This window comes from Callionymus lyra, chromosome 3 (genome assembly GCF_982586985.1).
Source record: "Callionymus lyra chromosome 3, fCalLyr1.hap1.1, whole genome shotgun sequence".
Lineage (NCBI taxonomy): Eukaryota > Metazoa > Chordata > Actinopteri > Syngnathiformes > Callionymidae > Callionymus > Callionymus lyra.
Genome location: NC_141820.1, coordinates 18,083,861 through 18,110,138, shown reverse-complemented (window position 1 = coordinate 18,110,138; position 26,278 = coordinate 18,083,861). Strand labels below are relative to the sequence as shown.

The window sequence follows — 26,278 nt, the reverse complement described above, 5'->3', positions numbered from 1 at the left end:
TCCTTCAAGAAACATCTCAAGACATTTTTATTTGTGCAGACTTTTCCTTGATTTTCTGTAACTCCTGTGTTTCGTCTCTGTGTTATCTTGACCTTTTTTTTTTTTCTTTTTCTTTTTTTTTTAATATATTTTATTTATACAATTTTTATAACAAAGTGCAAACATGTTCAAGAGTACAAAAGAAAACCAGGTTATTAAAGCACAGGAAACAAAGACAATTAAAATAACAAGAAACAAGAATACACTGTACCGAATAAAGTAGACAAGAGTAGAAATATAAGAGAAAAAATAAATAAAAAATACTAAAAAGAAAAAAGAAAATAAATAAAATAAAATAAAACAACTGTCAGGCAAAAGCTTAATGATAATAAACACTCTTGTAGTACATCAAGGGGTTCAAAGGACCTCGGTGTCCAGGAGAAAAGTCCAGCTCAAGGATAATTTATAAATGTCTATGCGTCTCTCTTAATGAATTGAATGAAAGGATCCCAGATTTTTCTGTACTTTCCTGCATTCCCAGAAAGGGAAAATCGAATCTCCTCCAGATAGAGGCATGAGGCCATGTCGTTCATCCAGACTTTGTATGATGGAGGAGAAGCTGACTTCCACTCCCGAAGAATAGTCTTCTTTGCCACAACCAAACCGAAGGCGAGGGCCTGCTGAAATGCTTTGGGAAGCTTTTTTGTATCGTTGGTACAACCCATAATAACCAATGATCCATCTGGTACAAGAGTCTGATTGTATGCAACACAAAGACTATTAAAAACATTGGACCAGAAAGAAGTGAGACTTGGACAGGACCAGAACAGGTGTGCAAGAGTACCATCACATTGTTTACATTTATCACATATTGACGAAACATTTGGGAAAATTCGATTCAATTTTGTCTTAGAGTAATGGAGCCGATGAACAACCTTAAACTGAATGAGCTGTAGTCGTACATCTATGGAACAAGATGTTATTGTGGACAAAGAGTCGTTCCACACCTCCTCAGGAATGCTCACATTCAGATCCCTTTCCCATGCATCGTGAATGTGATTTGACGACGGCTTAGTTTCAAATAGTTTGACAAGATGGCTGATAAGATGTTTACAGGTGGGAGACTTCGAGACAATGGTAAAAAAGTTGTGGTCTATCGGGAGCGATTCAAAATTAAGAAAAGACTTACTGACAAAGTTCCTCACTTGAAAATACCTAAAAAGATGGTTGTTTGGCAACTCAAATTTTTCCTTTAACTGCCCGAATGAAGCAAAGGTGCCATCTATATACAGGTCTTTAATTGTTGTAAGGCCTCTCTTAGCCCAGTCGATGAACACCGGGTCTGTTTGGCCTGGTTTCAAGGCAGGATTGTTACATAACGGACTTAAGACTGATTGCTCTGTTATGTTGAGCGTCTTCTTTATCTGTGCCAAGATTTTAAAGGAATTTTGAAGTACGAAATCGTGGATATTTTTTGTTTGAAGCTTAACGTTTGAGAGTAAGACAGCAGATGGCGACAAACCCTGACTTGTTATTAATTTGTTGGTCTCAATTACAGGCCAAAGTGGGGAAAGAGAGTCAGATTCAGTTTTTACATGTTTTAGTGGATTCCAAAAAATAAAATTTCTCGCATTACATGACCAATAATAATGACGGAAGACAGGGAGACCAAAGCCCCCATCAACTTTCGATTTTTGTAGGTGATCCTTGGATATTCGGGGGTGCTTGTAGGACCAAATAAAGGGCATGATAATTGAGTCAATGTTTTTGAAAAATGATGTTTTTAATAATATAGGGAGATTTTGAAACAGATAAGTTAGTTTAGGAAGTATCGTCATCTTAACAGCATTGATACGTCCAACAAGAGAAAGAGGTAATAACTTCCATCTCTCAACCAGTGTTTTAATTTTATCAGTGATGATCAAGTAGTTTTTCTTAAATAGGTATTTGGGATTTCTAGTGATATTTATGCCCAGGTAAGTAAAGTAATCGATTGAAAGCTTAAAGGGAAGATTTGAAAGGAAGTTTTGGTCAAGGTCATTGTTTAGCGGCATGAGGACACTTTTGTTCCAGTTTATAGTAAAACCAGAAAGTTGGCCGAATGTTTTCATAAATTCAAGGAGTGGTGGAAGGGAGCTTTGAATGTTTGATAGAGTAAGAATCAGGTCATCTGCATACAGACTGATCTTAGAGGTAATCATGCCACATTTGATGCCCTCAATATTTACATTGTCCCGAATTGCAATGGCGAGAGGCTCAATCACCAAAGCAAAAAGCATTGGTGACAAACAACAGCCCTGTCGAGTGCCTCTGTTCAAGCTAAGAGGGGGGGATTTGTCAAAGTTTGTTAGTATAGAGGATTTAGGATCCCTATAAAGAATTTTAACAAATGAAATAAATGTGTCGCCAAAACCAAACCTACGGAGAGCTAAAAACATAAATTTCCATTCGACTTGGTCAAATGCTTGTTGCGCATCTAAAGATATAATTGCAGAATGAGGATGCGTTGTGGAATTAACAATGTTTAGAATACGTCGTGTATTTGAAAGTGGAAACCTGTTTGGTATGAAACCTGTTTGATCAGAGTGGATTAAACTATGTATATGTTTGGACAGTCTGTTTGTAAGAACTTTAGCTATTATTTTCTGATCACAATTTAGAAGGCTTAAGGGTCGGTATGATGTAACTTCTGCACCATCACGTTCTTTTTTCAAAAGCAGACAGACATTAGCTTCGTATAACGTATTGGGAAGTGAATTTTCTTTTAATGAGCAGATTATCATGCGAAGTAATAAAGGGGAAAGTAAGTCAATATGTGATTTATAAAATTCTATACCGTATCCGTCTGGGCCACAAGCTTTACCGCTAGGGAATTGCCGAATAGCTAATTTGATCTCATCCAAGGTGATCTCTGCATCTATTTCGTCTCTGGCTTTAGCTGGAAGAGTGGGTGAATTGATCATATTAAGAAATGTCTTTATGTCTGCTTCTGTCGCTTTGGATTTTGAGGCGTACACATCAGTATAGAAATCCAAAAATCTACCATTGATCGATTTGGGATCTGTTATCAACTGTCCATCTGGAGAGAGTATCTTGTTGATAGCGGTGGCGGATCTGATGCCCTTAAGCTGAGTGGCAAGTAGTGTGTGTGGTTTATCTCCTAACTCAAAATGTTTTTGTTTTAATCGCATTATGTAGTTTTTTACCTGATCGCAGAGCAAGTGGTTGTATTCATATTTAAGCTTTAGCATGGACTGTAGTGTATCATCCGAATTTGTATTTTGGTAGTCAGTTTCTAGTTTCGTTAATTCTGTTTCAATCTCCTGGAATCTCTGGCGTCTGAGCTTTTTTTGCCGTGATTGGTGTGATATAATGTAACCTCTGATCACCACTTTTAGTGTCTCCCATAGTGTATTGTCTGAAACGGTCCCATTGTCATTGCACAGAGTGAAGTCTGTTATCTTATTTGTGATATATTGTGTGAACGTATGATCTTGGCACAGATAAGGGTTATACTTCCAATTATATGGCCGGGTGGGGATGTTAAAATTTATTTTCATTGAGATGGGGGCATGGTCTGATACAATAATATTATGGTAGGTCGAGTGAGTAACATTTGAAATTAGCTTTGAGTCCAAAATAAAGTAATCAATCCTAGTAAAGGTATGATGTACGGGGGAAAAAAAGAATATTGTCTATTAGATGGGTGCTGAAGGAGCCATATATCTACTAGGTCCATTTGTTTGATTAAGTTATTTATAACAGGAACTGATCTCAAGGATGAAGCTGTTTTCAAAGATGATCGGTCTAGTACAGGATCTAGGTTAGAGTTTAGATCTCCCCCAATTATTAAGCTGCGATTACTATACTGTGCAGCCACATCAAAAATGTTCTTGAAAAAGTCAGGTGAATCAAAATTAGGCGCATAAACATTTAGTAGAGTTAAATTAAATGAGTTGATGGAGCCGGTAACAACAATAAATCTCCCACCTGGGTCTGTGGTTATGGAATGGAGCTCGAATGGGACGGTTTTGCGGATAAGAATGGCAACACCTCTGGCCCTGGAGGAAAATGAAGACTGATATACATGCGAGACCCAGTTAGCCCTCAATCGTCTCTGCTCAGAAGGTCGAATGTGAGTTTCCTGTAAGTAGATTATATCAGAATTAAGAGACTTAAGATGTGAAAATACCTTTGCTTTTTTAATGGCGCTACCCAAACCTCTACAGTTCCAAGATGTAAATGTAATTGGAACAGATCCTGAACCCGCACTACAATTATTAACCATTATCGAATAGTGTCACATTTTTTGCATATGCACAGAAAGAAACCTGACAGCTGTCAAAAGTAATGATAAAAAAAAAAAAAAAAGTGAAAATTATATAAAAAACTCAAACCCACTTGTTGTGTAAAAACAACAAAACCCCACATATCCCAAATTCAAGCAAGCTTTTGGTAATAGAACAAACACTAACCCAACTCTTGAGTCCGTGGAATATAATACAGAGCACCAGAAAAATAATTGGAAACAAATAAATGAATAATTATTTTAAAGAAATCCCAAATGTACAATACTGAGCAGCACACTGCTTATCAGCATGTCTGCATATTGTAAAAAAAAAATGGAATACCAAGAACAATTGAACAGTTGAAAACGTATATAATAAAAAAAGAGATTGAACGTTACCATAGTGACAATAAACAAATTAATGCAATAACGCATTGATCAAACTTAACAGGGACTGTTAAACATTTAAACGCTGTGCGAACAGTGTTACCACAATAAGTTTATGACTTGTTTGGCAAGGATTTGGCAAACCGTTCAGCATCTTCAGCCGTGTTGAACACCGAGGTGGTGTTGTTGTAAACAACGTGCAGTATGGCAGGGAAGCGCAGAGAGCACTTTGCACCAGCTTCATCCAGGTTCTTCCTCACGATGTTGAAAGACTGACGTTGTGCCAGCACCTCAGCGGTATAATCCGGAAAGATGTAGATCCTCTTTCCATTATGGTGTAAAGGGCCGTGTTGTCGGTTCAGGCGAAAGATCTTTCCCACGTCGCTGTCGTTGTGTAGCTTCGCCATGAAGACTCGGGGCCGCTCCGAGGCCTGCGGTTTAGCTCGATGGATCCTGTGAGCTCTGTCGACCTTGAGAGGCTTCTCAAAGTGTTCTTTGCCCAGTAGTTCGGGGATGAGCTGGGAGACGAACCGGGTGGGGTTACCTGCCTCTTCGCCCTCCGCGATGCCCACAATCCGGATGTTGAGTCGTCGGGAGCGCCCCTCCAAGTCGTTTAGCTTAGCTTTTAGCATACCGTTAGCCGACTTTAGGCCTTCACAAACGGACTCCAATCGGACGCCGATAAGGCCTCTTCCGCGCCGTCCAGGCGCTGGTGTACGTCCAGGTTATCCTTCTGAAGGGCCGAAAGGTTACCTTCGATGGTGTCCAAACGACCCTCAATAGAAGTTTTAAGGGAATTCACCAATTCACACACTTTGGCCAGTTCGTCACCTTGTTTAGCGATAGCAGCTAGTATGTCCTTGTTGCTAACACAGACTCGTGTACTGGCATTTGCCGCTCTGGAGTTTTTCTCGCTATCGTCCTTCTTGGGCATCCTGTTTAAATTATGTATTCCAGACGAATAAAGTTGGGATTTCTTTGGTGCCAGAAAGTTTTTTTTGTAAAAGTATAACTTCTTCACGGAGCACAAGGCTAACACGTCTACTCCATTACACGGCCAAGCTCCGCCCCTATCTTGACCTTTTAAGTATATATTTTATTAAGTATTGTTTTGATGGTTTAAGTGCTTTGTGACCCTGGTCAACAAAGGCGCTCTACAAATAGAAATTACTTTACTTTCATCTGCCATGATGGACAGCAGTTTGTCGAGTGATCTCTGCAACTGTCACCAGTGAGTCCAGCTTCAGCCACTGAGCCAGCTCTCCTGATCAACCTGATCATTAAAAGTTAAAAGAAAAGTGGGATTTATTTTTAATGACACTGGTGTGACATCATTGATTTTGATTGCAACACATTTAGGTTTATTCAACACGTCCTCACACCCAAGGCGTCATACCGTCCTACGCCGTGCAATTTCCCCCTCGCGTCCCTAAGGTGACGTTACAGGGGGGACAAAAACATCGGTTTTAGCCTACCCGGGTCCCCCAGTAATATACAGAGCACTCCCCGACGTCGGATTCAAACGACCTGGGTTACATTTGACGTGTCGCCTTACTCGTCGTTGCCATGCTAATGTGACGTGCTGTGTTGCTGTTGTCATTTGGTTACCGTAATTCTAAGACTATGAGGCGCACTTGAAATGTTTAATGTCAACACTGCGATTCTACCCCCGATTGTGCTTAACGACCTCAAACCACTTTGAGGTCATACACGACGACCATAAATTGGTAAAAAATGCTTAATTTTTATTTTTTGAAGCTTTGATTGTTCACGCATCGCGGAAGTCAAGAGGCTCTCGCGGAGTAATACATGCTTAAAAGGTCCTGTAAAAGTGACTATATTGTATATTTTTAGGTGTTACAACTCCATAATAATGACATTGTTTTATGAATGAGTAAAATAAAGACTGGATGTCCTATTTCGCTTGATCCTCTTTATAGTCCGGTGCGCTTTTCTATGAAAATAGAATCTTTCATTGAGATTGCGTTTATGGACATATTTTTTCTTTTTATTTAGCTGCGATTATGAGCGTCTACGTGACGTTTGTCAACATTAATCGCGATCCTGCAGAGGTGACGTCACACATGCTAATAAACTGATCATGCAGGAATGTAGAGCCGTCACACCACAGGAATAAAATTAGATATTGTGCTTGTTTGTTTAAAGCGCTATGGAATACAATTGTAGATGTGTGCTTGTATAAAGACCGAGTTAAGTTTTGTAGTTTCAGCGTCAGCTAAAAAGTTTTCAAACTGCCGCACACGCAACTTCCACCAAACCTTCGGATGTTGACGTCAGACTTGTTGTTACTCGTCCCAGAACATGCGTTTTTGTTGCCCACGTTTGTGCAGTAACTTGACGGAACCAGGTGCGCGTCACTCGTCTATTGAGGTAAGATATAATAATTGCTTTAAGTTGACTCAGAAATAAGGTTTCATTGCGTGTAATGTAACTTTCTGTGGTGCGTTAACACGAGAGCTAGTTCGCTAAAACTTAGCTTTTTAAATTATAATGTAACTCACACACGTATTTTGTTTGTTATTTTGAAAGGGCGAAAATATATTTATATTCCAATAAAAAGTTTGCTATATTGGTAGGTCATGGTAGGCGATTTATTTTATTAAAATTCAAGATATTGATTTCATTTATCCCTTCCGCATATTAATACAGATAACATATTTATCGTATTTAATTATATAAGTATACGTTTATTTTAACCCTTTTGGATGAGGGATTTGATCTGTTGCAGTTTTCTTTCAATTAATTAGTATATATAAAATAGTAATGAAAAGTATTTTAAATTCCAGCATAAAGAGGTAAACCAGATGGAAACACCATCAAACAATGGATGAAGGAAACATGGAGAGCTTATCTCTGAATGATCAAGTATACTTGCTTGTATTTATTTATTTATTACATGTATATCATGTTTGGGAATGAACCGGGGCCAAAAACGTGTTTTTCATGACTGTTGCTCTTTTGCTCTTATTTCATCTCTGTGACCCTCAGACATATGAAACCTGGTCTGTGTGACCTCTGACAACTCTAAAATCATATGCTGGTGGAACCATAATGATAACTCCTCCCAAACCGGAAGTAGCTTCAGGAAGCACCTAGAAAAACGCCCTTGAAAACGTATGTGTACAAATGGAACATGAAGAACCTCTAAAAGTTTCAGATCATTTAAATTAACAATGGTCGATTTATAGAGCTTCAAAGTGCAGATTTCTCCAAGTTTGCCATGATACCATGGGGCACAGGAAGTTCATAGCAACATCAAACCACCACAGTTCAACTCAGAATGGAGTCTAGAATAGCATATCCAAATATCAGCTCTGAGGTCCAAGTAGAAAAAAAGTTGCCTAAGTCCAGTCCTGGAAGATCAGATCTGGTCATTCTGTTACACTCAGAGACCATCTTGACAGAAGAATGACAACCTCTCTCTCATTTTTGGACTCATTGACACCAAACTTCTCACATGATAGTAGGAGACCATCTAAATGTGTCATGTAAATATCAGCATTACAAGGGCCTTCATGCCTCCTGAAGATAGAGAATTAACCCTTTGATGTAGCACAGGCCACTACAAACAAATAAATCATTTCATGAACCCTGTTAGTCGTTCAGTATTTGTTGTTGTTGGTATGTGTAGTTTTCTGATAGTATAACAGCAATCTTGGGTCACCTATCAATAACATAAATATGTATATTTTAAAGTTCAAACATGTACTGTGGGTCTCACAAAGCTTTTAGACGTGCTGTCTTCTATTTCATAGTTTGATTGTTGATACTACTGTTTGCTATTCCAGAAAGATCCGTGCTTCAAAGACTTGTGAACCCTTGAGCCGAGTATAGATACGTCTCTAGTTGGTTACACCAACTCTCTCAAGGAAGATCTTTGCCAGCCTGAAATAAAGAACTAGGCCCGGACCCAAGAAGACTCGACATCGAGGGCCTTCATTCGTGCTCTTCCTGCTCCTCCTCACCCTCCTCATCCTCCTCACCTCAACCGCCTCGTCATCATCAAGCCTTCCTCTCTCCTTTCGACGACGTAAGAAACTGTAACATTGTCACTCTTGCATTGATTGATGTGTTGGGATTTTTCAAAGTGATCAGAGGTAGCATAAGATACGTCGTAAAGCTTTTCCAGAAGTTGACAATTATCAAAGCTATTATTATAATAGCCAATTAATTAAATTATTATCCATGTAAATATAAAAGTTTCCTTTGAACTAAGATGAAAAGGTGGTGCTCCAACTTCAGGTAATTTTACCAATAGGCAATTTTAAAGTTAAATTGACCAGAACTTAGATGCTCTGAAAGTGAACCTTTTTAAAAAATATATATAACATTACTACAGAAGTTCTGCTCCCTGGTATACTTGGGAAACGCGTAAGCTAAAACAGAATTCTAAACAACTAGAGAAGAAATGACGTTCAAGAAAAACGATGAATTTTACCAGTCCTGGCAAGATAAGTTCTTGGGAAACCCAGAGCCAGCTATTACTCATCATTTATAGAAGAAAATAAGAATAACCCCAGGGGCCTCATGTACAAAAAAGTTTGTGGCTACAGCACACAGAAAATTGGGCACGTAAAAAAATATTCAGATGTATGAATCTGCATGTGCACACAAATAAAAGCCCCTTTCCTTTGTACATCCCGATCAACGTGGAATAAATCGCAGACTTGTTTGCCCTAATTTACATATTCAAATCATATTTAAATTTGTGACACCTTCTTTTAGCCTACAAAGCTTTACATGGTCTAGCACCAACATGCATCACAGATCTAATCCGAACATACCAACCTTGCCCTGGCTCCATATTTAAATGTAGATATGGAGCCAGGGCCTGATGTTATCAAGCCCCTCTTCTGCGGAACCAACTACCGGCTTCAATCTGGAAGGCAGACACTGTCTCTATGTTTAAGATTGATCTTAAAACTTTAATTTTTGATGAAGCTTATAGTTAGGATGGATCAGGCTCTACCTGAACCAGCCCTTTTTGATATGTTGCTTTAGGCTTAGACTGTTGGATGAGCAGCTTTAGACACCAAGCTTTCTCTATGTGTATCCTTCTTTATCAACCCTTACTCTTATTCTCCATCCACAAGACATGGTAGTAGGCTGAAATAAAACCACCAAAGCTTCAGCCTTCCTGAAAGAATGGTGATTTTGTTTCTAAAGGCACTAATTATCCTGTTAAAATGGTAGTTCACCCAAAATTCAAATCCTTCAAGGTGAACATTTCTTAAAAGAAAACATCCTTGCATGGGCTGGGGTTGACATTTAAGGGTTTTGGGGGTTGTGTGGAGTTTTTTTTACATGTTCCTAACTTAGTTAAATATCCTGTGTGATTAGTTAAATATCCTGAAGAGTCATTTAGATTTAGAAGGAAGGACCAGTTCGAAATCAGTATGACAAAAGCCAACAAAAGACTCCAATAGACTTTTACAATCCAATCAACATTTTTTTTATTTTCTGGACAGCAAAACAGATGTAAAAGGCATCACTTTTACTCAAAATAAAGCAATAACATATTTTATTTTTCTCCATCATTCACATATTATCTCATGGAATTTCCTGGATGCTCCGCACAGTGATTCTATAGGAACTTCCACTCAGTTGATCCTGAAAAAACTGGAAATGATAATACAAACCTTTTAAAGAACTAATCTTTGAAATTAAACCACAGGAAACTTTTAAGGGAATATATTTACCTGCTTCATAAGGTCCAGGATGGTGGCATTGTTTAATTCCCCATCAGAGGTTAGCTTTATTCGTAAATGAGTCAGCAATTGAAGGCCAGCTGAAAAGGGAAATAGCCAATTATTTTATGATCACATTTTTTTGGAGCATTTACATACTTGTTGTAAACACGGGATTCAAAGGTGATGATGTTGTATTATAAAACTGTTTAATTGTTGGTGATGTTGGGGTCATAGTTGAAGTAAAATCTGTGGTTGTTGTAGGGGTCATAGTTGAAGTAACATCTGTGGTTGTTGTAGGGGTCATAGTTGAAGTAACATCTGTGTTTGTTGTACGGGTCATAGTTGAAGTATGAACTGTGTTTGTTGTAGGGGTCATAGTTGAAATAACATCTGTGTTTGTTGTAGGGGTCATAGTTGAAGTAACATCCGTGGCTGTTGTTGGGGTCATAGTTGAAGTAACATCTGTTGTTGTTGTAGGGGTCATCGTTGAAGTATGAACTCTGGTTGATGTAAAGGTCATAGTTGGAGAAACATCTGTGGTTGTTGTAGGGGTCATAGTTGAAGTAACATATGCGGTTGTTCCAGGGGTCATCGTTGAAGTAACATCTGTGGTTGTTTCAGGGGTCATAGTTGAAGTAACATCTGTGTTTGTTGTAGGGGTCATAGTTAAAGTATGAACTGTGGTTATTGTAGGGGTTACAGTTGAGGTAACATCTGTGGTTGTTGTAGGGGTCATAGTTGAAGTAACACCTGTGTTTGTTGTAGGGGTCATAGTTGAAGTATGAACTGTGGTTGTTGTAGGGGTCATAGTTGAAGTGACATCTGTGTTTGTTGTAGGGGTCATAGTTAAAGTAACATATTTGGTTGTTCCAGGAGTCATAGTTGAGGTAACATCTGTGGTTGTTCCAGGGGTCATAGTTGAAGTAATATCTGTGGTTGTTCTTGGGGTCATAGTTGAGGTAACATCTGTGGTTGATCCAGGGGTCATAGTTGAAGTAACTTCTGTGGTTGTTGTAGGGGTCATAGTTGAAGTAACATCTGTGGTTGTTGTAGGGGTCATAGTTGAGGTAACATCTGTGTTTGTTGTAGGGGTCATAGTTGAAGTAACATCTGTGTTTGTTCTTGGGGTCATAGTTGAAGTAACATCTGTGGTTGTTGTAGGGGTAATAGTTGAAGTAACATCTGTGGTTGTTGTAGGGGTCATAGTTGAAGTGTTAACTGTGGTTGTTGTAGGGGTCATAGTTAAAGTAATGTCTGTGGTTGTTCCAGGGGTCATAGTTGAAGTAATGTCTGTGTTAATTGTAGGGGTCATAGTTGAAGTAACTTCTGTGGTTGTTCCAGGGGTCATGGTTGAAGTAATGTCTGTGGTTGTTCCAGGGGTCATAGTTGAAGTAACATCTGTGGTTGTTCCAGTGGTCATAGTTGAAGTAACAACTGTGGTTGTTCCAGGGGTCATAGTTGAAGTAACATCTTTGGTTGTTCCAGGCGTCATAGTTGAGGTAACATCTGTGTTTGTTGTAGGGGTCATAGTTGAAGTAACATCTGTGTTTGTTCTTGGGGTCATAGGTGAAGTAACATCTGTGTTTGTTCTTGGGGTCATAGTTGAAGTAACATATTTGGTTGTTCCAGGGGTCATAGTTGAAGTTACATCTGTGGTTGTTCCAGGGGTCATAGTTGAGGTAACATATGTTGTTGTTTCAGGGGTCATAGTTGAAGTAACATCTGTGGTTGATCCAGGGGTCATAGCTGAGGTAACATCTGTTGTTGTTCCAGGGGTCATAGTTGAAGTAACATCTGTGGTTGTTCTTGGGGTCATAGTTGAAGTAAAGTCTGTGTTAATTGTAGGGGTCATAGTTGAAGTAACTTCTGTGTTTGTTCCAGGGGTCATGGTTGAAGTAATGTCTGTGGTTGTTCCAGGGGTCATAGTTGAAGTAACATCTGTGGTTGTTCCAGTGGTCATAGTTGAAGTAACATCTGTGGTTGTTCCAGGGGTCATAGTTGAAGTAACATCTTTGGTTGTTCCGGGCGTCATAGTTGAAGTAACATCTGTGGTTGTTCCAGGGGTCATAGTCGAAGTAACATCTGTGGTTGTTGTAGGGGTCATAGTTGAAGTAACATCTGTGTTTGTTCTTGGGGTCATAGTTGAAGTAACATCTTTGGTTGTTCCAGGGGTCATAGTTGAAGTATCATCTGTGTTTGTTGTAGGGGTCATAGTTGAAGTATGAACTGTGGTTGTTCCAGGGGTCATAGTTGAAGTAACATCTGTGGTTGTTCCAGTGGTCATAGTTGAAGTAACATATGTGGTTGTTCCAGGAGTCATAGTTGAGGTAACATCTGTTGTTGTTCCAGGGGTCATAGTTGAAGTAAAGTATGTGTTTGTTGTAGGGGTCATAGTTGAAGTAACTTCTGTGGTTGTTCCAGGGGTCATAGTTGAAGTATGAACTGTGGTTGTTCCAGGGGTCATAGTTGAAGTAACATCTGTGGTTGTTCCAGTGGTCATAGTTGAAGTAACATATGTGGTTGTTCCAGGAGTCATAGTTGAGGTAACATCTGTGGTTGTTCCAGGGGTCATAGTTGAAGTAAAGTATGTGTTTGTTGTAGGGGTCATAGTTGAAGTAACTTCTGTGGTTGTTCCAGGGGTCATGGTTGAAGTAATGTCTGTTATTTTTCCAGCGGCCATAGCTGAAGTAACATCTTTGGTTGTTCCAGGAGTCATAGTTGAGGTAACATCTGTGGTTGTTCCAGGGGTCATAGTTGAAGTAACATATGTGGTTGTTCCAGGAGTCATAGTTGAGGTAACATCTGTTGTTGTTCCAGGGGTCATAGTTGAAGTAACATCTGTGGTTGTTCCAGGGGTCATAGTTGAAGTAATATCTGTGGTTGTTCCAGGGGTCATAGTTGAAGTAACATCTGTGGTTGTTGTAGGGGTCATAGTTGAAGTATGAACTGTGGTTGTTCCAGGGGTCATAGCTGAAGTAACATCTGTGGTTGTTCCAGTGGTCATAGTTGAAGTAACATCTGTGGTTGTTCCAGGGGTCATAGTTGAAGTAACATCTGTGGTTGTTCCAGGGGTCATAGTTGAAGTAACATCTGTGGTTGTTCCAGGGGTCATAGTTGAAGTAATATCTGTGGTTGTTCCAGGGGTCATAGTTAAAGTAACATCTGTGGTTGTTCCAGGGGTCATAGTTGAAGTAACATCTGTGGTTGTTCCAGGGGTCATAGTTGAAGTAACATCTGTGGTTGTTCCAGTGGTCATAGTTGAAGTAACATCTGTGGTTGTTCCAGGGGTCATAGTTGAAGTAACATCTGTGGTTGTTCCAGAGGTCATAGTTGAAGTAACATCTGTGGTTGTTCCAGTGGTCATAGTTGAAGTAACATCTGTGGTTGTTCCAGAGGTCATAGTTGAAGTAACATCTGTGGTTGTTCCAGGGGTCATAGTTGAAGTAACATCTGCGGTTGTTCCAGAGGTCATAGTTGAAGTAACATCTGTGGTTGTTCCAGGGGTCATAGTCGAAGTAACATCTGTGGTTGTTCCAGTGGTCATAGTTGAAGTAACATCTGTGGTTGTTCCAGTGGTCATAGTTGAAGTAACATCTTTGGTTGTTCTTGGGGTCATAGTCGAAGTAACATCTGTGGTTGTTCCAGTGGTCATAGTTGAAGTAACATCTGTGGTTGTTCCAGGGGTCATAGTTGAAGTAGCTTCTGTGGTTGTTCCAGGCGTCATAGTTGAAGTAACATCTGTGGTTGTTCCAGTGGTCATAGTTGAAGTAACATCTTTGGTTGTTCCAGGGGTCATAGTCGAAGTAATATCTGTGGTTGTTGTAGGGGTCATAGTTGAAGTAACATCTGTGTTTGTTCTTGGGGTCATAGTTGAAGTAACAACTTTGGTTGTTCCAGGGGTCATAGTTGAAGTAACAACTTTGGTTGTTCCAGGGGTCATAGTTGAAGTAACATCTGTGGTTGTTGTAGGGGTCATAGTTGAAGTATGAACTGTGGTTGTTCCAGGGGTCATAGTTGAAGTAACATCTGTGGTTGTTCCAGGGGTCATAGTTGAAGTAACATCTGTGGTTGTTCCAGGTGTCATAGTTGAAGTAATATCTGTGGTTGTTCCAGGGGTCATAGTTGAAGTATCATCTGTGGTTGTTCCAGGGGTCATAGTTGAAGTAACATCTGTGGTTGTTCCAGGGGTCATAGTTGAAGTAATATCTGTGGTTGTTCCAGGGGTCATAGTTGAAGTAACATCTGTGGTTGTTCCAGGCGTCATAGTTGAAGTAACATCTGTGGTTGTTCCAGTGGTCATAGTTGAAGTAACATCTTTGGTTGTTCCAGGGGTCATAGTCGAAGTAATATCTGTGGTTGTTGTAGGGGTCATAGTTGAAGTAATATCTGTGGTTGTTCCAGGGGTCATAGTTGAAGTAACATCTGTGGTTGTTCCAGGCGTCATAGTTGAAGTAACATCTGTGGTTGTTCCAGTGGTCATAGTTGAAGTAACATCTTTGGTTGTTCCAGGGGTCATAGTCGAAGTAACATCTGTGGTTGTTCCAGGCGTCATAGTTGAAGTAACATCTGTGGTTGTTCCAGTGGTCATAGTTGAAGTAACATCTTTGGTTGTTCCAGGGGTCATAGTCGAAGTAATATCTGTGGTTGTTGTAGGCGTCATAGTTGAAGTAACATCTGTGTTTGTTCTTGGGGTCATAGTTGAAGTAACAACTTTGGTTGTTCCAGGGGTCATAGTTGAAGTAACAACTTTGGTTGTTCCAGGGGTCATAGTTGAAGTAACATCTGTGGTTGTTGTAGGGGTCATAGTTGAAGTATGAACTGTGGTTGTTCCAGGGGTCATAGTTGAAGTAACATCTGTGGTTGTTCCAGGGGTCATAGTTGAAGTAACATCTGTGGTTGTTCCAGAGGTCATAGTTGAAGTAACATCTGTGGTTGTTCCAGGGGTCATAGTTGAAGTAACATCTTTGGTTGTTCCAGGGGTCATAGTTGAAGTAACATCTGTAGTTGTTCCAGGGGTCATAGTTGAAGTAACATCTTTGGTTGTTCCAGGGGTCATAGTTGAAGTAACATCTGTGGTTGTTCCAGTGGTCATAGTTGAAGTAACATCTTTGGTTGTTCTTGGGGTCATAGTCGAAGTAACATCAGATGTTGTTCCAGTGGTCATAGTTGAAGTAACATCTGTGGTTGTTCCAGGGGTCATAGTTGAAGTGACATCTTTGGTTGTTCCAGGGGTCATAGTTGAAGTAACATCTGTGGTTGTTCCAGTGGTCATAGTTGAAGTAACATCTGGGGTTGTTCCAGGGGTCATAGTTGAAGTATGAACTGTGGTTGTTCCAGGGGTCATAGTTGAAGTAACATCTGTGGTTGTTCCAGCGGTCATAGTTGAAGTAACATCTGTGGTTGTTCCAGGGGTCATAGTCGAAGTAACATCTGTGGTTGTTCCAGTGGTCATAGTTGAAGTAACATCTGTGGTTGTTCCAGGGGTCATAGTTGAAGTAATGTCTGTGGTTGTTCCAGGGGTCATAGTTGAAGTAACATCTGTGGTTGTTCCAGGGGTCGTAGTTGAAGTAATGTCTGTGGTTGTTCCAGGGGTCATAGTTGAAGTAACATCTTTGGTTGTTCCAGGGGTCATAGTTGAAGTAACATCTTTGGTTGTTCCAGGGGTCATAGTTGAAGTAACATCTTTGGTTGTTCCAGGGGTCATAGTTGAAGTAACATCTGTGGTTGTTCCAGGGGTCATAGTTGAAGTAACATCTGTGTTTGTTCTTGGGGTCATAGTTGAAGTATGACCTGTAGCTGTTCCAGGGGTCATAGTTGAAGTAACACCTGTGTTTGTTCTAGGGTTCATAGTTGAAGTATGACCTGTAGCTGTTCTAGGGGTCATAGTTGAAGTAACATCTTTGTTTGTTCTAGGGGTCATGGTTGAAGTATGACCTGTAGTTGTTCTAGGGGTCATAGTTGACACAGTAGTGAAGGTTGATCCTGAAAAAAAGATTTGAATTATTATTTTTACACTTTTTGCTTTATAAAAAGGAAAAAGGTTAGATTAAAACTGTCAGCATGTAGAACTCACCTTTAAGGTAAGTAAGTAAGTCATTTATATTTATAAAGAGTCTTCCGCAGGCAATTGTCAGGAAGGGCTTAAACAACAGAAAAATACAATGTTTACACACATACCGATTTAAAAACTTTAAAAGACAAAAAATAAATAGGTCTTAAGAATTTTTTGAAGGAGTATATATACAAAATTAAGACAGATTAAATTGAGAGTTGGTTTGTTTAATGGCTAGGAAGTTTCCTTAGAAATGTGCTTCCGGTTCTTGTTAAGTTTTGCAGCAGCTGTTGAGTTCACTGGACATACAGACACTACAGTTGTGGGCCACATTATATACAAAAACCATAATGATCAAGCCACAGCACATAACAGAAAGAAAATTATTTCACCAAAATACTTTGATACTAAATTATTCATCAGCAGGACAAGACAAAATGTATAGATTCTTACGTAACGTGCAGCTAGGACAGACTGTGAGTGACAAGCGACCACCAAACTGCTTCACAACCGTGAGTGAGCACCAGTGTTTCAAGTAAATTGACAAGGGTGAGATGTTGTGACACAAAACCCTTTTTTTAATCTTGCATAAAGTGGCTTTTACGTTCAGGTCTTCATTGTACTTGCTGCTTGTTCACCACTGGGTCATCTTCGTTAGTTATTTGAAGCCTCCCGCAGACTGAGCATGTAAACTATAAGGTTTTCAATTGTTTTCAGCTGATGCGTTAACAGACAAATCAGAAATACTAACACCACAAGAGAAAAAGGTGTGTTTCCATGTCGACGATATGCCTTAAATCAGTCGTTACAGAATGATCAGCAAGAGATTATAAAAACTCTGAGGCTGTAGAGATGGTTCAAGTGAATCATTGTCTGTTGTAAAACCTTGTTATTTAACAATTCTAATAGGAGTTGTGTTTAATTATTCACGTATCACAAATTATAGCAAACCCTGGATTTTGCAGAACAAAAAAATTAAACATTGGCAAAGGTTTGCCAGTGCCTTCAAATGTCAGTCGTGATGACGTTACTGGAACCAATAAACTGAACCAAAATTTAATGGTTTACTCAGTGACATTTATGATTCTTAAACCATCACACTAACTGTGTATTTCAAAGATGTCTGCTTTACTTGATAGGTTTCAATCTCATACTCTCATCAAAACATTTTCTCACCAGGTGCAAGCAACGTGAATCCAAACAAGAGAATACCGAAAAAGATTGTCATCTCCATCTTGCCTCAGGCATCGGAAAAATGCTTATTCCACACCAACAAATGGGAAGGGCAGCTAGGTGACGCTGGATTTCATATAACCTGAAAAACCAGGTTATTTACAGGTACAGTGTTGACTAAACACATACTGATCATCCACCAGTATGTTTCCACTGCCCACTGTCGCTTCACAACACATCCTACTTTCTGACATGAACAAACTTTTAGTGCTTATGCATCATTTCCCATCAAGGAACTGATAACCAGCCTGTGAACAACATCAGGGTAATTGGTAGTTGTGATGAGATCGTACCTTGACAATGTTGCCCAGTGAGTTTCTGTTTTGATAGACTTCTTGATAGACTGAACAATTGGGTGTCATTCGATACCCGGAACATTTAGATGTGTGCTTGTGCCTTCTGCTGTTACTGCTCCTGCCCAAAGACTGAGAGCTGGAAATTACAAAACTGCTGCATGTTTCCTTGTCATTCCGCAGAGTTAAAAAAGAGAGAAATATCAAAACAGTCTTTGTGATATTTATTTTTATGATAAGTTAATAAACAAATATTATTGATGTCAACAATTGTACAAAGACGTCCAATTAGAGTACGACATGAATGAAAGAATTAGCTTGAATTTGCTTTGAATGTTTGTTGAAGGGGGACAAATATAAAAAATAAGAAATAATTCCAATCTCTGAGGTCAGATTGGTGATTATCAATGCAAGTGGCACGAGTTGCCCAGATACCTCAGTATTATAGGCCTGCATGGCAAAGATTCCCTCTCACTCACAATTTCAATCAGAGAAGGTTGTTTAAGTGCCTAAAACTAAAAAGAACCTCAACAGATGACCAGCAAAAACCATCATCAGTTCTAGATTTAAGAAAAAAACCTTACCTCTTACGAAAAACATAAAAATCTTTAATACATATGTAAAAAATACAGGTAGAAAAACAAAGTGACCCGAGCAATGTGGGAAAGAAAGGAAAATAGTGCTTATTTTTAAATGAGAAAAATAAATAATCTGACCGCTAGATGGCAGCATGGATTAACGTCTTACTTGCAAAATATAAGAACATTTTTGCTGCGTGAGTTTGCTGCGCTATCTACGCTGTGTTGGTTTACCTCTGCTGAACTTGAATCACTAAAAAGTTCCTTAACGAACCGAAGCTTCTTCCATTAACTTTTGAATGCATTTGTTTTTAAAGGTTTGTGAGGAATTTTTGGAACAAAAAAAACTTCTTCGGGATCTGGATAAACGAATATATTCAGATATATTTTGGAGCAATTGAAATGTTCATATTGTCATCGTAAACATAATTTATTACTAAAAGACATGATGTATTTCAAAGATTTATGATTGTTGTTGTTCTTCCAAGTAGGCACCTATGAAGGCGTTCTTGTTTCCACGGACAGTTTGTGGGTGAACACTCGACACTGCGCACGCGCCCTCGTGTTTGCTGTTTCAGTAGAGTTTTCCTTTGTTTTACTAAATAGACTCTGGTTTATTCAATCCAGACTCGAACTAACTGAGGCGGTGGTGAACATTATTGTGTTAGACCGTCAGAAAAGCAACAACCCGAACTTGGTCCGCCTGTTTTTCAACAGGATGATCTGATCTCGACCGGACATGGACCTGGACCTTCTGAGGCAGAGTCTGAACCTCCTCGGGGACTCCTTGTTCCAGAGGTTGCAGTGTGAACAGAAGGAGAACCCGGACTTTCAGTCGGTGTTACCGGACCTGGACAAACACAACAGGTGATTTTCTTGTTTCTGCCAATGTTTCTAATACAACGTTTCGCCCATGTGCGCGTGACCTTTCACCTGGTCAGAAGTTCATGTTCAGGCGCGTCTCTCTGCAGCGGCGAAGGTGGCGGATGTCCTTTGGTGGAGCAGTTTGTAGCCAGAAAAGCTGACATCCTCTTCAGTCCTGCCTGGAAAACTGCAGCTCCCAAAGATGACGACGCCTATGACGGTTCAGACACAGGTGTGTGGATGACGTTATGTAGTTTCCTTTTGTTGACACACCAGCTTGATTCATACACAACTTTGTTCACAGAAGCCTTCGCAGTCATGCCACCGCTGGATGGCTTCGTCGGTGTCCCACACGAAGAGAGGAGGTCCATGTTGTTCCGGGACCTGGAGCGAGGAGACGTGCTGGTGGGCAAGATCAACAACATAAGGGAATACGGCTTCTTCCTGACGCTGCTGTGTACGGCCGGAGACCTGAACCGATTCATCGAGGACTTGCAACTGACCGTGAGTCCCTTTAGCTCCGGGGTCATGTATATATTATATATATATATGTTGTGTTTTCTGCCTTGTCAAGTCCTTGCTTACCGTCTCACTCCGGCTGGTGACACCCGGTGTAGTTCAGCATCTAATCATAAAGTTAGATTTATCAGAACCATGCTGTACTTATGAACCCGAGTGTGGAAAAAGTGACGTTGATCATCTGACCGTCATCCTTCAGGCTCTTTGTCACGTCAGAGAAATCCCCTCCAGCGGCAGCCACGACGACCCGCTGTCCTACTACCAGACTGGAGACCCGATCAGAGGTCAGTCCTGGACTACTACACCTTGCATAAGAAGCCGGGGCCTGGAGTCTAATGTTGACGCATGGTACTGTTTGTTTGTGCAGCTGTAGTGAAGGACATCGACAGATTTCAAGAGAAGATCACCATCTCGCTTCTCCAGGGCTCCTTAACACGAAGATCGAACTCCGTCAAACTGGGAGTCATTAGTCAGGAGGAGCTGCTGTCTCACTGCAGGTGAGAACACACAACACTGAGGCCACAAGTACACTGAGGCCACAAGTACACTGAGGCCACAAGTACGCTGAGGCCACAAGTACGCTGAGGCCACAAGTACACTGAGGCCACAAGTACACTGAGGCCACAAGTACACTGAGGCCTCAAGTACACTGAGGCCTCAAGTACACTGAGGCCACAAGTACACTGAGGCTACACGTACACTGAGGCTACACGTACACTGAGGCTACACGTACACTGAGGCTACACGTACACTGAGGCTACACGTACACTGAGGCTACACGTACACTGAGGCTACACGTACACTGAGGCTACACGTACACTGAGGCCTCAAGTACACTGAGGCCACAAGTACACTGAGGCCTCAAGTACACTGAGGCCACAAGTACGCTGAGGCCACAAGTACGCTGAGGCCACAAGTACACTGAGGCCACAAGTACACTGAGGCCACAAGTACACTGAGGCCTCAAGTACACTGAGGCCTCAAGTACACTGAGGCCTCAAGTACACTGAGGCCACAAGTACACTGAGGCTACACGTACACTGAGGCTACACGTACACTGAGGCTACACGTACACTGAGGCTACACGTACACTGAGGCTACACGTACACTGAGGCTACACGTACACTGAGGCTACACGTACACTGAGGCTACACGTACACTGAGGCTACACGTACACTGAGGCTACACGTACACTGAGGCTACACGTACACTGAGGCTACACGTACACTGTGGCTACACGTACACTGAGGCTACACGTACACTGAGGCTACACGTACACTGAGGCTACACGTACACTGAGGCTACACGTACACTGAGGCTACACGTACACTGAGGCTACACGTACACTGTGGCTACACGTACACTAAATTAACGCTGATCGCAACTGGAAGTTGGAACACTATCGTCGACACAGGACTTTTCAGTGGCGTAACTTCCTTTTAGCGTTATCTACGTCACTAGGATGGCGGTCGTTAAGTGTGGAAAGTGTCCATCAATCCACACTCAATTTTCTGGCTATTTGAGTGTGCCGATTGAGTGCTCATTTAAAGTTTAAGGGCAGAAGTGCACAATTTGGTACACAGCCCTGGATTGCTAACGACTCTTTGAAAGCTAAATTCTGAAATCTCTGCCAGATGAAATTAAAAGTAATTGCTCCTTATTATATTCATGTTTTTTATTCTTGTTTTTCTAGTTCTATTGATCTGTGACTGTTTTTTTCTGGGTTTGTGTGTTTTTGTATTATTTTCTTCTTTACATTGATTTTTCCGTTCTGTTTTCCATCTCTCCTGTCCTCAGACCCTCAGCAGGCCTCGACTCTGGTGACTCGTACAGAGATATGCTAGAGTGTTGCCATGGTTATCACAATCCCTCCGTGGTGGATTACCTTCTCCGTCACATTGGAGTGAGTGACAACCGACCTCCATCTCTGATGCGTGGACTTCAGAGGTAATTTTTTTTTTTTTTGCGAGACATCACCTTGTGTCATGCTAACACATGCCAAACTTTTAGCATTTGGTTATTTCATGTTTAAATACATTCCTATACTATAGTAGCGCTGTGTATTCTGAGGGACGATGCTGGAACAAGACAAAATGTGTTCAGTGCGGTTATTAACTTGTTTCTATCAACTAGAAAAAATACACTATTTTATATTCTCATCTCAACCTCTAGTATAAATTGAATGATTTACAAATAAACGATGTCACTAACCATGCTTGCTAGGGCTGCACGATATGTCAAAAAAATATTGATATCGCGATATTGGTACGTGCGATATGCATATCAAACATGTGCGATAATTTATAATTTTTATTTTGATCAATTAATCAGTCAAATCAAGCATTTATTATAATATAATATTATAAATGCACACTTTGACCAATCAGTGTCACGTTCTGAAAAGTTGTCAATTTGTACTTCTATGTCCCGTTGTCGTTTACGTCTCCGTCTGCCTGTGAGCTGTGCAGCTTGTTAGGCTCAGTTTCTATAGTGCTGCGTCTTGCCGGCACGCTGACTTAGCGCGGCTCAGTATAAACACGGAAGTAAGACTAACTTATGAGCTACTCAAACGGTCACTCATCTCTTTCAATCTCCTTTGCTAAAGCAACATATTGTAAGAACTTTTCATCTCGCCTCAGTTTTTTTCTTATAAGATCACTGAACTTCCAAACAAGTTTAAACCTGTCCGTCTTCGCCGTATGCTTATGAGCTATGTTGTTATTGTCAGGTTATTTTAAAACTGTTATGTGTGCGTGTAAAAGGAGGTGGGATTAATTATTGATTTGGTGATATCGAGATGTGCCGGCGGCTCCTCTCTGATGTCGCTCCGTTTCGCAGGAAACCGATGCAAGTCCTGCGAAACGGAGCGTTATAAGTGATATTTTTATCTGATCATCTCGACACTGAAGCGCGGAAATAAACAAAAGGGAAATATAGCATCGTTTTCCTTATCTAAACCACCGGACCTACGCTACAGTACTCGCTCCTGCGCTCTGCTACATTTTTAGGAGAAGGAAAAAATATTGCATTAATACCGATATCGCAATTCAAGGCACCAATATCGAATATCGTACATATTTCTAATATCGTGCAGCCCTAATGCTTACACTAAATGCATGTTTACTTCTAAAACAAATGTCGAAGGCACAATAATAAAAACCTTTTTCTATCATCTCAACGTTATAGATTTTCTTAAATTCTGCTTTTCCCTTCTTTAGTGAACTTTTCCTGGGAGAAGATTTTGCTGTGGCCATCAGGAAGAAGCAGTCGACGTCGTGGGCACTGAAGTGGTGAGTCTCCCGACGACGCACTTCTACATCATAGATCGAGTCTTTCATTGACTCTTCTCCAGCGTGCGAGCCGGAGTGGAGCATTTCAAACACGGTCGACCTGTGGAAGCCATGAACGAATACAACAAAGCTCTGGACATCGACAACAACAACATTGAAGCGCTGGTGGCTCGAGGAGCTCTGTGAGTGTTTTTTCTTTTTCAACCGTCGCTGAACTTCTCGCTATGTCTTGTCAATCAATCAATCAATCTGCTTCTCTCTTCAGTTATGCCAACAAAGGAGGTTTCCTGAAGTCCATCAGTGACTTTGAATTGGCCCTTCAATTGTGTCCGGATCACAGGAATGCTGGGAAATACCTCAGCCAGACGCTAGTGGAGCGAGGAAAACGGTATATCTCTGTTTGTGACCTTGTAACGCACAAGTGTGTATGACCCAGCTGTTGTGTGTGTGTGTGTGTGTGTGTGTGTGTGTGCAGGCTGGAAGAGCAGGAACAACTGGTCACAGCAGAGGGTTTGTACAGAAGAGCTCTGGAACTTGATAACGCCAACAGTGAGGCTGAAGCTGCCCTGAACAAAATCACAGACACGATAAAGGTGAACACACACACATGTATATCACACACACGACACAGAAGCATATATCATAGATGCACGCTTGCATACCGCAGAAGCATACACACACAAACCGACACATCGTGCACAAACAAATAAGCACCACACATTCGGACACATACAATACCACCACACATGCTTACGCACACACAAACAAATGCACTCGCACACACGTGTAATACTGACGAGGATTTCTTTGCGTGTTTTCCGACCCTGCCCCCTTTGACCTTGTGACTTCCATGTCCTGATCATGTGACTCGTTGGGAACTTGCTGATGACATCACCCGAATGCTGTTTTGCTCCAAAAAAACGGTAAAACCGATGTTTGCTTGTGTGCGTCAACTGCTGACTGAATTCATACACACACACACACACAAACGATGACGTCGTTGAATCAAATCAATCCATGAACGTGACGACATTTATCGCAACAAATGTGGTGGGATACATAAAATATATATCTACATATCTACATAAAACAATTAATATAAAACAAACAAACGCGACTGAATGAACCCGTCGATTGTTACTGTTGCCGGCGCTGATCGTCTCTGGTGGTTGTCGCGTAACCTCGGGCGTGATTATTGGGTGATTGAACCGGCACTTAAATAGAAGTCAATAAAACTACGCGAAGAAGCAAAGGACGAGAAGGAGGAGCAGGAGGCGAGCAGCAGTCGCAACAGCGCGCAGAAGCTCCGTAAGATCCTAAAAGAAGAGAAGAGGTGAGTTCTGTGAAGGTTGTCTGCTCAGCCTGGAGGTCAACTTTCTCTTGTCTCTTTTAGGTTGAAAAAGAAGAGGAAAAGGTCGTCGTCGTCTTCCGGAAGCTCCTCTTCCTCCCGAAGACGTGCCAAGAAGAAGAAGAAGAAGAAGAGGAGAAAGTCTGAGCGGGAAAACAAACGTAAGAGCTCGAGGGGGGAGGCGAGCGAGGAGGACGAGTGGTCACCTGCTCCGGCCAACGCCTCTGCCTCTTTCCTCTGGCAGGAGGGGTCTGTAGAAGGGGAGGAGCAGAGAGGAGGAGCATGGAGCCCCCCTCAGCTCCTCACCACCACAACACACTCTTCTGAGTCTGTTGGAAAGTCACAACCTTCTGGTGTGAGTGGTAGTGGGGGGAGGAGGGAGGGAGGAGTTGAGGTGCAGAGAAGGAGCAGCTCCTCCCACTCTAGTCACAGGTCGACTGCTGATGGCGTCGGTGGTTCTGGTCCAAGACCAGCCCCCGATTCTGATCGAGGGTCCCAGAGCAGTCAGGAACTTGGAAATGGCACATCGACAGCCAGGCCTCAGAAGAAGCTTCCGGCTGACCTGGCCCAGATATTTGACAAGATTGCTCAGTTTGAGAGTTCCAAAAAAGTGGGTGGTGGGTCAGGAGACAGGAAGTGACCCGGTCCCTGCTGGAGGGAGGTTTGGTAAACGTCCCGTCTTTAGTCTGTCTGATGTTTGTCATCTCGCCAATAAAGATTCTTTTGAGACTCTGTTTTATGTTGTCATCTGTCAACTGAGCCGTCCTCTCCCTGCGTCACAGCACTCCGTCTGAGCTTGTTTCCCGTCTGGCGGGAGAAAATTTAAATTTTTAACCCTTTGTTGTCTCTGGGTCAAGGTGACCCAACAACCTCCTTCACTGCATATGCATTTCTGGAAGGCAGGGTGGTCTTTCACCTTGACTCGGAGACAACACAGGTGATACCACAAACTGGGTCAAGTTAACCTGGAAGCCAAAAAAAGGGACAAAATCAAATTGGTTGGTTGCTGTTGTTTTTCTTTATTTGAAATTGAAAATCCCAAATAATCTTTCGTGAGCCTGTTGTCCCTAGAGGTGGAGAGTAACAACATTAAAAAAAAAAGTTTTTAAGTAGGTTTTAAGTTTACTTTAGACAATTTATTTTTTTTATACATAAACCATTTTGGAAGAAAAGGCAAATAAACAAGGCAGAAATGGCAAACATCAAGTGATTGTATTAATTTATCTTAACCGTAAATGACACAAGGCAGTCCTTAGACAGTGCATTTATCGTTGCTTCACTGGCTCTATATTTTTACTCTGAAATAACACCCATGCTGAGCGCACTTCCTTCAAACTGCTAACTGTGTTGCACAAAAAGCTTTTATTTATTCAGTGCTTTTAGTTCAATTTTTTTCAATCGTCGATCTTGTGTAAAATTACCGTAATATATCCTTTAGTGAGTTTTTTTTATTAAATTGAGTTTACTTTTCCTCTAACGATCACTTTAAAGTACTCCCTCCACCCACCACCAGAGGGCAGTATAGCACCAGAGCGCCACGACAAGTGTTTGATGGACGTCGCACTGCGAAGATGAACGATGTTGACACGTTTTCATCTTTGTTGATGAGGAGAGGATGTGGATGTTGTCTCCGCATCCCTCCGCCTACAATTGTTTTTGACCCTCCATAGCACAATTATATATGACTTTATTGAAGTTTTAAAATGGGTTGTTTTAAGATACTTAAAAAAAAATTT

The 26,278-nt window shown here is 41.0% G+C and overlaps 1 protein-coding gene and 1 long non-coding RNA gene across 3 annotated transcripts; both read left to right on the top strand.

The window, feature by feature from the left end:
- The first annotated feature begins 6,933 nt into the window (after window positions 1–6,933).
- Window positions 6,934–18,141, top strand: LOC148083659 (uncharacterized). The gene is made up of 3 exons (XR_015710745.1): window positions 6,934–7,045; window positions 8,464–8,705; window positions 17,597–18,141. It is a non-coding gene; the product is annotated as an uncharacterized LOC148083659 (long non-coding RNA).
- A 112-nt stretch (window positions 18,142–18,253) lies between these two features.
- ttc14 (tetratricopeptide repeat domain 14) lies at window positions 18,254–25,276 on the top strand. Of its 2 annotated transcripts, none has more exons than XM_087786770.1 (12): window positions 18,254–19,388; window positions 19,493–19,617; window positions 19,693–19,889; window positions 20,104–20,188; window positions 20,272–20,401; window positions 21,702–21,851; window positions 23,123–23,194; window positions 23,257–23,376; window positions 23,460–23,582; window positions 23,670–23,787; window positions 24,418–24,527; window positions 24,588–25,276. In XM_087786770.1, exons 1-12 carry the CDS (start codon window positions 19,261–19,263, stop codon window positions 25,180–25,182), a joined length of 1,953 nt encoding a protein of 650 aa, XP_087642896.1. In that variant the 5' UTR covers window positions 18,254–19,260; the 3' UTR covers window positions 25,183–25,276. The 2 variants fall into 2 exon arrangements, with proteins under 2 accessions (XP_087642896.1, XP_087642895.1); XM_087786769.1 differs by having other exon boundaries at window positions 18,256–19,388; window positions 19,690–19,889.
- The last annotated feature ends 1,002 nt before the right edge of the window (window positions 25,277–26,278 follow it).